The sequence below is a fragment of the Oncorhynchus clarkii genome, chromosome 7 (genome assembly GCF_045791955.1).
Source record: "Oncorhynchus clarkii lewisi isolate Uvic-CL-2024 chromosome 7, UVic_Ocla_1.0, whole genome shotgun sequence".
NCBI classification, from domain to species: Eukaryota; Metazoa; Chordata; class Actinopteri; order Salmoniformes; family Salmonidae; genus Oncorhynchus; species Oncorhynchus clarkii.
In genome coordinates, this window is record NC_092153.1 from 66,318,004 (window position 1) to 66,330,255 (window position 12,252).

A 12,252-nucleotide genomic window follows, 5' to 3' on the forward strand; every position below is an offset into this window, starting at 1 on the left:
CAGGCAAAATCCTAGAGGAAAAACGAGTTCAGTCTGCTTTCCAACCGACACTGGGAGATGGATTCACCTTTCAACAGGACAATAACCTAAAACACAAGGCCAAATTTACACTGGAGTTGTTTACCAAGAAGACAGTGAATGTTCCTGAGTGGCGTAGTTACAGTTTTGATGGCAAGACCTGAAAATGGTTGTCTAGCAATAATCAACAACCAATTTGACAGGGCTTGAATCATTGTTTTAAGAATAATGGAGAAATGTTGCACAATCCAGGTGTGGAAAGCTCTTAGAAACTTACCCAGAAAGTCTCACAGCTGTAATCACTGCCAAAGATGCTTCGACAAAGTATTTACTCAGGGATGTGAATATGTTTTCACTTTGTCATTATGGGGTGTAGATGTGTGTAGATAGTTGAGAATGTTTTTTTAATTGTATCCATTTTGAATTCAAGCTGTGACACAAAACAATGTGGAATAAGTCCAGGGGTATGAATAATTTCTGAAGGCCCTGTATGTGTTTCTTTTAGTGATGGGATCATAGCATGTTGTATCTTAAACAGTTCAAAAGATAGAGCCACATGTGTAGGAAGAAAACAAACCTCATCTAACAGAAACCACTCTGTTTATTACAACCTCATCTAACAGAAACCACTCTGTTTATTACAACCTCATCTAACAGAAACCACTCTGTTTATTACAACCTCATCTAACAGAAACCACTCTGTTTATTACAACCTCATCTAACAGAAACCACTCTGTTTATTACAACCTCATCTAACAGAAACCACTCTGTTTATTACAACCTCATCTAACAGAAACCGCTCTGTTTATTACAACCTCATCTAACAGAAACCACTCTGTTTGTTATAACCTCATCTAACAGAAACCACTCCGTTTGTTACAACCTCATCTAACAGAATCAACTCCGTTTGTTACAACCTCATCTAACAGAAACCACTCCGTTTGTTATAACCTCATCTAACAGAAACCACTCTGTTTGTTACAACCTCATCTAACAGAAACCACTCCGTTTGTTACAACCTCATCTAACAGAATCAACTCCGTTTGTTACAACCTCATCTAACAGAAACCACTCCGTTTGTTACAACCTCATCTAACAGAATCAACTCCGTTTGTTACAACCTCATCTAACAGAAACCGCTCTGTTTGTTACAACCGCGTCTTTACTCTCGCAACCCCATTTCCAAATCGGGCGACCTCGCGACCCCTAGTTTGGGAAACAGCTCAGTAGAATTGTAGCGTCATCAACATATTTTTGGTTTGCCACTATAATACAATCAAAGCCTTCCCAGGGCAGCGTGAGGAAGCCCCTTTTATCTCCTCATCCTCACTGCTTTGCTCAGTCACAGCTGTCAGTTAACCCTCTTTAACCAGAGGTACAGATAGCCCTCCTACCTCACACGACATCACACTGGCTCTTGACCCTAGCTGACCCTCACTGCCTTCCCAGGGCAGTGAGGAAGCCCCTTTTATCTCCTCATCCTCACTGCTTTGCTCAGTCACAGCTGTCAGTTAACCCTCTTTAACCAGAGGTACAGATAGCCCTCCTACCTCACACGACATCACACTGGCTCTTGACCCTAGCTGACCTCACAGACACACACTCCTGTTTGGAGTGGGGTGACCTATCCTCTTGTCCCTTGGGGAGTTTCCGGCCCATCTGCTGTTCTGTCCTGTGTGTGCGTGTATTTTTGCATGCTGCTGGCCACCAGGAACCTACTTGGTGGAGGATGACTGATATTTTGGCAGCCCTCCCTCTCTCTCGCTCCTTCTTCCCCCTCCCTCTATTTTCTCCCTTCCTCCTCTCTCTTTCCCTCTCTACTCCCTCCCTCTCTCCGCCTCCCCCCTCCCTCTCTCCTCCTGCCCCTCCCTCCCTCCCTCTCTAATCCCCCTCCCGTCTCCCTTCCCCCTCATGTATATACCTCTCTCCCTCCCTCACGCTCTCCTCCCACTTCTTCCTCCCTCACTCCCTTCCTCCCTCCTCACACATCGCTATCACACTTCTCTCTGCAGGGGGGCCAGCTAACAGGGGCCATGGTGTCGGGAGAGGGCCCAGCTGTGTGTTCATCTGCAGTGTGATGCCAATCACACACACACACACACTTTCTCTCAGCCTCAGTAATTACACAGGCCAGGCCAGGCTAACAGCTGACTGCATGTGCTGCCTAATGAGCTATACAGCACAATGGGATCATTACTAGAACTCTGTGTTTAGTGCTTTATGTATTTATGCAGCTCTGCATTGAGCTGTTTCATTGAAGCAAAGGCTTGGCCCGATTTGACAGATTGTGTGTGTGTGTGCACATTGCTAGACATGACTGCTTTGTTGACCTGATAGCCAGCGAGGTGAGACAAGTAGTCTCACCAACAGCACACATGCAGAAACATTATTGTGTAAGGGGAAGCTGGTTTGATGTTGACAATGTGTTTTTCTGTGTGCCAAATACATCAGATATTGTTGTTGTGGTAAATACCTCAATGTTATCGGATGAATCCTGGGAACAAATTCCATTCTGTGCTAGTAAAACAGTCCTGTAGTGTAGCATCTGCTTCATCTGACCACTTCCGTATTGAGCGAGTCACTGGTACTTCCTGTTTGAGTTTTTGCTTGTATGCAGGAATCAGGAGGATAGAATTATGGTCAGATTTGCCAAATGGAGAGCGGGGAAGAGCTTTGTATGCGATTCTGTGTGTAGAGTAAAGGTGGGCTAGAGTTTTGTCGGCTCTGGTTGCACAGGTGACATGCTGGTAAAAATGGGGTGAAATGTATTTTAGTTTCCCTGCATTAAAAACCCCGGCCACTAGGAGCGACGCATCTGTTTGCTTATGGCCCTATACAGCTCGTTGAGTGGTGCCTTAGTACCAGCACTCTCTCAATCCTTCCTCTCGTCTCATCTCTTTCTTACACTCCCCCATCCCTGCTGACAGAAGGGAAGGAGACAATGGGGGAGATTAAAATACATTTTTCAGAAAATAGCTATTCCTAATGGAGTTATGCAAACATGGTCGTCATTAGTTCAGCATCACTTTTTTTCTCCACTTTTCACTACAGCGAATATTGTGATCACTTATTAGATCCAATCCGTTTTTATGACTCTATTGTCTCAATAGGTTATATTGTTGTTGGTTCACAGTAGATCTGAGTTGCATCAAAACGTTATTAAGACAGTAATTGCTTTTAAAGGGGAGGGCTCCATCTGGAGGGCTTGAGGACATGGTTAGAGGGAGCTCGTATATGTCACACAGAGGTTTAAAGGGGAGGGCTCCATCTGGAGGGCTTGAGGACATGGTTAGAGGGAGCTCGTATATGTCACACAGAGGTTTAAAGGGGAGGGCTCCATCTGGAGGGCTTGAGGACATGGTTAGAGGGAGCTCGTATATGTCACACAGAGGTTTAAAGGGGAGGGCTCCATCTGGAGGGCTTGAGGACATGGTTAGAGGGAGCTCGTATATGTCACACAGAGGTTTAAAGGGGAGGGCTCCATCTGGAGGGCTTGAGGACATGGTTAGAGGGAGCTCGTATATGTCACACAGAGGTTTAAAGGGGAGGGCTCCATCTGGAGGGCTTGAGGACATGGTTAGAGGGAGCTCGTATATGTCACACAGAGGTTTAAAGGGGAGGGCTCCATCTGGAGGGCTTGAGGACATGGTTAGAGGGAGCTCGTATATGTCACACAGAGGTTTAAAGGGGAGGGCTCCATCTGGAGGGCTTGAGGACATGGTTAGAGGGAGCTCGTATATGTCACACAGAGGTTTAAAGGGGAGGGCTCCATCTGGAGGGCTTGAGGACATGGTTAGAGGGAGCTCGTATATGTCACACAGAGGTTTAAAGGGGAGGGCTCCATCTGGAGGGCTTGAGGACATGGTTAGAGGGAGCTCGTATATGTCACACAGAGGTTTAAAGGGGAGGGCTCCATCTGGAGGGCTTGAGGACATGGTTAGAGGGAGCTCGTATATGTCACACAGAGGTTTAAAGGGGAGGGCTCCATCTGGAGGGCTTGAGGACATGGTTAGAGGGAGCTCGTATATGTCACACAGAGGTTTAAAGGGGAGGGCTCCATCTGGAGGGCTTGAGGACATGGTTAGAGGGAGCTCGTATATGTCACACAGAGGTTTAAAGGGGAAAATGATGTATATATTTGCTAGGGGAAAAGGTAGGCCAGTCTGTTTGGAGGATCATTTTGTCCAATGACAAGATCTCATCCTTCTATCACTACTTCTTTCCATACATCCCACTCTCTCTGTTTCTAAATGAGCCCCCCCCCCTCCCCCGGTGTAAGGGAGGTGTTGAACGGCTGGTTAGTTAGTTAGCTAGCCACACCACATCTTCTCCCTCAGGGAGTCATTAGCCTGGGGGGCAGGGGTGGAGGGGGGCAGGGGAGACCACTCCCCTCATATCTTCAATCTCTCGCTCTCTCGCTTTCTTTCTTTCTCTCTCGATTCAATTCATTTCTTTCTCTCTGTCTTTCCCTCTCTCTCACTCTGCCTCCCTCCCCCTCTCTTTCTACAAATGCTTTTAGGCCACTCTCTCCTATTTTATTTCCCTTCCTCTCTCGACAAGAATGACCAGCATCTGCTCTCTCCTCTGCATCAAGTACAGGTAGGTAGACATACTGGTAGGGGGAATGTCACTAGACATACTGGTAGGGGGAATGTCACTAGACATACTGGTAGGGGGAACGTCACTAGACATACTGGTAGGGGGAATGTCTCTAGACATACTGGTAGGGGGAATGTCACTAGACATACTGGTAGGGGGAATGTCACTAGACATACTGGTAGGGGGAACGTCACTAGACATACTGATAGGGGGAACATCAGTAGACATACTGGTAGGGGGAACATCAGTAGACATACTGATAGGGGGAACGTCAGTAGACATACTGGTAGGGGGAACGTCACTAGACATACTGGTAGGGGGAACGTCAGTAGACATACTGATAGGGGGAACATCAGTAGACATACTGATAGGGGGAACATCAGTAGACATACTGGTAGGGGGAACGTCACTAGACATACTGATAGGGGGAACGTCACTAGACATACTGGTAGGGGGAACGTCACTAGACATACTGATAGGGGGAACCCAGGTAGGAAAAGCTGGTGTATAGGGCATGGATTTGTTTCTGTGTGAGTGCCGGTGAAGGCTTTGTAAGGTCAGATAGTGACCCCTGCCACTGCAGTAGGCTGCAACACTCCTTTTCTCCTCGTTGTCGGTCTTCCCTTCTCTCTCAGGCTTCTAGACACAGAAGAAGTTGGGTGACATTTCAAAATGCTTCTGACAAAATGAGAGCTTTAGAGAAATATGCCTAGACTAGAGACTAGCTAGTCATTGTGCTTGTGTACATGTTGGAGGCAGAGAGAGACTGCCAGGGCTCTTTCTAGTCCTGCTGTTTGTTATGTAGGAGTCATGGGCCAAGGCTCATAAATGCCATTTAGCAGACGCTTTTAACCAAAGCGACTAATGGTCATGTGTGCATGCAGTTTATATGGTCAGCTCACTGTATGTGTTTACAGGAGGCTATATGTGTTTACAGAGGGCTGTGTGTGTTTACAGGAGACTGTATGTGTTTACAGGGGGCTGTGCGTGTTTAGTTTACAGAAGGCTGTGCGTGTTTAGTTTACAGGAGACTGTATGTGTTTACAGGAGACTGTATGTGTTTACAGGAGGCTGTGCGTGTTTACATGGGGCTGTGCGTGTTTACAGGAGGCTGTGTGTGTTTACATGAGGCTGTGCATGTTTACAGGAGGCTGTGCGCGTTTACAGGAGGCTGTGCGCGTTTACAGGAGCCTGTGCGCGTTTACAGAAGGCTGTGCGCGTTTACAGAAGGCTGTGCGCGTTTACAGATGGCTGTGTGTGTGTGTGTGTTTACAGGAGGCTGTGCGCGTTTACAGGAGGCCGTGAGCGTTTACAGGAGGCCGTGAGCGTTTACAGGAGGCTGTGCGCGTTTACAGGAGGCTGTGCACGTTTACAGGAGGCTGTGCGCATTTACAGAAGGCTGTGTGTGTGCGTGTACCTTATTCCAGCAGGGTGTTGTTGTGTACTCTGGTGGTCATCATCTATTGAGTCATTACTGTGTGTCCGGCAGGAAGCCTAGTGGTTAAGACCGTTGGGTCATTGACCAAAAGGTCGCTGGTTCGAATCCCCAAGCCAACTATGTGACAAATCTGCCGACGTGCCCTTGAGCAAGGCTCTGAACCCTATTTACTCCCCTAATTTGCTCTAGATAAGTGTCTGCAAAATTACTAAAATGTCAAATGTAAATAACATCAGCAGGCTTGTAAATAGGGCTGGTTCTAACCACCCTGGGCATTTTATCTGTAATGTAACTGGCAGCTCTGTCTGTGTAATTATATTCACCACCTTGCTGCTAACAACAACCTAAGAATGATGACGATATGTTGTGTTAATACTAGAGGTCTTTAATACTAGAGGTCTTTCAACTTTTTGGACCCGTTCTGAAATGGACCTGGGGCTTTCCCACCTGGACCCAATATGCATAAATACATGTTTTTATATAGAGAGACCTGTTACGAACAGACCAGAGGAAAACTACACCTGTTCCCTATAGACCTGGTTGGATCCAGATCCGGGCCTATCCGAGTGCCAATTTGTGTTAGCTAAAACGGATACAATGATGTCATTATAATGACAACTGTGTACGGGAAGGACCAAGCAGGCATGAGAGACAATTGATTAGGGTGAAGTGCAATTATTAGGAGGTTTATTTTGGCAAACTTAGTTTTTATTACAAAGTTAGAGAAGTCAATAACCATAGTGCATAAAAATAGTAATTAAAGGTCTGTAAATGAATAAAAGTAAAGTGTGCTAATGCCTCAAAAGTATAACGTAAATGTATAAATGCTGTCTACAGAGTGAGTAACTCAAATGAAGGGTTACCTGTATTCATTACACCAGATTCTGTTGCAAAACGTTTCTTAAATGGAATTAAACAAAGAACCTACAGTTGAAGTCGGAAGTATACATACACCTTAGCCAAATACATTTAAACTCAGTTTTTCACAATTACTAACATTTAATCCTAGTAAAAATGCCCTGTCTTAGGTCAGTTAAGATCACCACTTTTATTTTAAGAATGTGAAATGCCAGAATAATAGTAGAGAGAATGATTTATTTCAGCTTTTATTTCTTTCATCACATTCCAGAAGTTTACATACACTCAATTAGTATTTGGTAGCATTGCCTTTAAATTGTTTAACTTGGGTCAAATGTTGTGGGTGGCCTTCCACAAGCTTACCACAATAAGTTGGGTGAATTTTGGCACATTCCTCCTGACAGAGCTGGTGTAACTGAGTCGGATTTGTAGGCCTCCTTGCTCGCACACGCTTTTTCAGTTCTGGCCACAACCTTTCGAAAGGATTGAGGTCAGGGCTTTGTGATGGCCACTCCAATACCTTGACTTTGTGGTCCTTAAGCGATTTTGCCACAACTTTAGAAGTATGCTTGGGGTCATTGTCCATTTGGAAGACCCATTTGTGACCAAGCTTTAACTTCCTGACTGATGTCTTGAGATGTTGCTTCAATATATCCACATAATTTTCCTTTCCTCATGATACCATCTATTTTGTAAAGTGCACCAGTCCCTCCTGCAGCAAAGCAGCCCCACAACATGATGCCTCCACCCCCGTGCTTCACGGTTGGGATGGTGTTCTTCAGCTTGCAAGCCTCCCCCTTTTTCCTCCAAACATAACGATGGTCATTATGGCCAAACAGTTCTATTTTTGTTTCATCAGACCAGAGGACATTTCTCCAAAAAGTATGGTCTTTGTCCCCATGTGCAGTTGCAAACCGTAGTCTGGCTTTTTTATGGCGGTTTTGAAGCAGTGGGTTCTTCCTTGCAGAGCGGCCTGTCAGGTTATGTTGATATAGGACACGTTTTACTGTGGATATAGATACTTTTGTACCCGTTTCCTCCAGCATCTTCACAAGGTCCTTTGCTGTTGTTCTGGAATTTGTTTTCACTTTTTGCACCAAAGTACGTTCATCTCCAGGAGACAGAACGAGTCTCCTCCCTGAGCAGTATGACAGCTGCATGGTCCCATGGTGTTTATGCTTGTGTACTATTGTTTGTGCAGATGAACTTGGTACCATCAGGGGTTTAGAAATTGCTCTCAAGGATGAACCAGAGTTGTGGAGTTCTACAATTTTATTTTCTGAGGTCTTGGCTGATTTCTTTTTAGCTCACAGAATATAACGGCAGTGGCCAGTTCCACATCTCTGAGGCAGGTAGGCTACAAAGACACACATCATTTATCAAGGATCTATAACAAAACATGTTTTGCATTAACATGATAGTTTTAAATATACAGTACCAGTTTTGCACACGTTTGGCATTCTCTCAACCTGCTTAATGAGGTAGTCACATGGAATGCATTTCAATTAACAGGTGTGCCTTGTTAAAACATTATTATTTATTTCCTTCATAATGCATTTGAGCCAATCAGTTGTGTTGTGACAAGGTAGGGGGGTGGTATACAGAAGATTGCCCAATTTGGTTAAAGACGAAGTCCATATTATGTCAAGAACAGATCAAATAAGCAAAGAGAAATGACAGTCCATCATTACCTTAAGGCATGAAGGGCAGTCAGTCCGGAAAATGTGAAAGTTTCTTCAAGTGCAGTCGCAAAAAACATGAAGCGCTATGCTGAAACTGGCTGTCATGAGGACCACCACAGGAATGGAAGACCCAGAGTTACCTCTGCTGGAGATGATAAGTTCGTTAGAGTGACCAGCCTCAGATATCGGCAATTTACTGCACCTCAAATTGCAGCCCAAATAAATGCTTCACAGAGTTCAAGTAACAGACACGTCTCAACATCAACTGTTCAGAGGAGACTGCGTGAATCAGGCCTTCATGGTCAAATTGCTGCAATGAAACCACTACTAAAGGACACCAATAAGAAGAACAAACTTGCCTGGGCAAAGAAACATGAGCAATGGATATTAGATCGGTGGAATATATATCCTTTGGTCTGATGTGTCCAAATGTAAGATTTTTGGTACCAACAAACGTCTCTTTGTGAGACGCAGAGTTGTTGAAAGGATGATCTCTGCATGTGTGGTTCCCACCGTGGAGCATGGAAGAGGAGGTGTGATGGTGCTTTGCTGGTGACACTTTCGTGATTTATTTAGAATTCAATGCACACTTAACCAGCATGGCTACCACAGGCTTATGCAGCAATACGCCAACCCATCTGGTTTAGTGGGACTATCATTTGATTTTCAACAGGACAATGACCCAAAACACACCTCCAGGCGGTGTAAGGGCTATTTGACCAAGAGAGTGATGGAGTGCTGCATCAGATGACCTGGCCTCCACAATCCCCCGACCTCAACCCATTTAAGATGGTTTGGGATGAGTTGGACCGCAGAGTAAAGAAAAAGCAGCCAACAAGTGCTCAGCATATGTTGGAGCTCCTTCAAGACGGTTGAAAAAGCATTCCAGGTGAATATGGTTGAGAGAATGCCAAGAGTGTGCAAAGCTGTCATCAAGGCAAAGGTTGGCTACATTGAAGAATCCAAAATATAAATATATTTTGATTTGTTTAACATTTTTACATCATCATCATTCCATCATTCCATATGTGTTAATTCATAGTTTTTATGTCTTCACTATTATTCTACAATGTATAAAATAGTAAAAATAAAGAAAAACTCTTGAATGCTTAAACATATTTCCATGGAAATACATGGGTAGCCATGAAAAAGAACCCCCCCCCCCCCCCCAATAGTGACCGAGGATCGCTATGGGGCGCAATTGGGCGATGTAGGCTTGTACACAATCGCACCACCTTAGCACACACACACTCTGTCTGTGTGGTTACAGTAGGCTCACGTATGTCAATGGTTTTAGGAACTGCACTAACATCAGGCAGGATTTAGGCTACCAACTGCCTAGCCAGTTGTACCTCAATCTTGGGTGCAATTATCACGTTCCCGCACTGACTGACTGTGTGAAGGCTCATTGATTTAACCTGTTAGCCTACATGCTACACATGCAAAGCTATATTAGCCACGACTTACCGTTCTTTGTGCAGCTTCAAATGTTGAACAAAGTTGGAAATTGTTGCGCCTCCTTGTGTAATTTTCTTCCTGCATGTTTTGCAAGTTGCAATCTGTTTTTTGTTGATACAGCACCGTCTTTATATCCGAAAATAATAATTTGTGTATCATCTTTCCATGGGCTCCGACTGTATTCACCCACCGACATTCCCCTGCACTGCCACGCACAACTTTTTCTCAGCTGGCACAATTTGATTGGCTGCTGTCCGATTCAAACTGTAATCCGTTAAATGAAGAGTTGATGCGCTGCAAACTTTTTTTTAATAGCATCATTTTTACTGGTGGTGATGTTGGGTTTACTCTCCTCTGTGTGGTACTGGTGGTGATGTTGGGTTTACTCTCCCCTGTGTGGTACTGGTGGTGATGTTGGGTTTACTCTCCTCTGTGTGGTACTGGTGGTGATGTTGGGTTTACTCTCCTCTGTGTGGTACTGGTGGTGATGTCGGGTTTACTCTCCTCTGTGTGGTACTGGTGGTGATGTTACCTCTCCTCTCCTCTGTGTGGTACTGGTGGTGATGTTACCTCTCCTCTCTTCTGTGTGGTGATGTTGGGCTATCTCTCCTCTTCTGTGTTAATCTACAGGAGGTTTTTCCAGACAGCTCACTTCTATGTGGAGGACAGTAGTTCTCCCAGGGTGGTGGCCAATGAGAACATCCCTGTCATCCCCATCCCAGGTAAGACACACCTTCTTTAACACACCATAACACACATGAGAGCCCAATTCAATCCAACCTGCTTTAGCAATATTTCTGTGTTTACAAACTATTGCCCAGCCCCTTCCTGGTAGTTTTTTATAGTAGCCACAACCATTCTGTGACCATTCTCTTGTCAATGTTTTTGTCCACACTCCTTTTTCTTTGTTAGTCATCATCTGCTCTTGTTAGGATACATTCTAGTGTGAGTTTCTAGTGTGAGTTTAATACTTTTGAATGGGCCAATCTACTTCAATTTTACTCAGTGGCTTACACCCTGAGTGCATGTAAAAGTGCTTGTGACCTGCTCTATTAGGAGTGATGTGAGAGGGTTCTTCTCTGAGAGAGCCCAGTGTAGAGGCACCTGGTCAATAACACAATGAGAAGACAGTGCTGTGTGTAGTGCATAGCGTTCCTTTAAAGAGAGCAGACTCTCAGGGAATCAGAGGGACTATGGCACTACGGCCCAGTTCAAAGCAATGATGGTTAACTTAAAGAACCCAGCTGATGTCTGTATTGACTCTCCATCCATTCTGCTTTTGTCTCTTTTCTCTCTTTCCCCCCACCTTCGCTCGCTCTGTCCCCCTTCCTCGCTCGCTCTGTCCCCCTTCCTCGCTCGCTATCTCCCTGTCCCCATTCCTCGCGCGCACGCTCTCTCCCCCTTCCTCGCACACACGCACGCTCTGTCCCCCTTCCTCGCTCGCTATCTCCCTGTCCCCCTTCCTCGCTCGCTATCTCCCTGTCCCCCTTCCTCGCTCGCTATCTCCCTGTCTCCCTTCCTCGCACGCACGCACGCTCTGTCCCCCTTCCTCGCTCGCACGCTCTGTCCCCCTTCCTCGCGCGCACGCTCTGTCCCCCTTCCTCGCGCGCACGCTCTGTCCCCCTTCCTCGCTCGCTATCTCCCTGTCCCCCTTCCTCGCACGCATGCTCTGTCCCCCTTCCTCGCTCGCTGTCTCCCTGTCCCCATTCTCGCGCGCACGCTCTGTCCCCCTTCCTCGCTCGCTATCTCCCTGTCCCGCTTCCTCGCTCGCACGCTCTGTCCCCCTTCCTCGCTCGCTATCTCCCTGTCCCCATTCCTCGCGCGCGCGCTCTGTCCCCCTTCCTCGCTCGCTATCTCCCTGTCCCCATTCCTCGCACGCACGCTCTGTCCCCCTTCCTCGCTCGCTATCTCCCTGTCCCCATTCTCGCGCGCACACTCTGTCCCCCTTCCTCGCTCGCTATCTCACTGTCCCCCTTCCTCGCTCGCTATCTCCCTGTCCCCCTTCCTCGCTCGCTATCTCCCTGTCATCCTTCCTCACACGCACGCTCTGTCCCCCTTCCTCGCTCGCTATCTCCCTGTCCCCCTTCCTCGCGCACACGCTCTGTCCCCCTTCCTCGCTCGCTATCTCACTGTCCCCATTCCTCGCACGCATGCTCTGTCCCCCTTCCTCGCTCGCTGTCTCCCTGTCCCCATTCTCGC

General features: G+C 46.4%; 1 protein-coding gene across 1 annotated transcript in view; it reads left to right on the forward strand.

The window, feature by feature from the left end:
* The window catches only part of LOC139413700 (receptor-type tyrosine-protein phosphatase gamma-like), a 222,020-nt gene that overhangs the window by 195,013 nt on the left and 14,755 nt on the right, over positions 1-12,252 (forward strand). Inside the window, exon 14 of the mRNA XM_071161382.1 lies at positions 10,684-10,775. Within this exon, the coding sequence (XP_071017483.1) occupies positions 10,684-10,775 (92 nt within the window). The remainder of the gene's footprint in view (positions 1-10,683; positions 10,776-12,252) is intronic.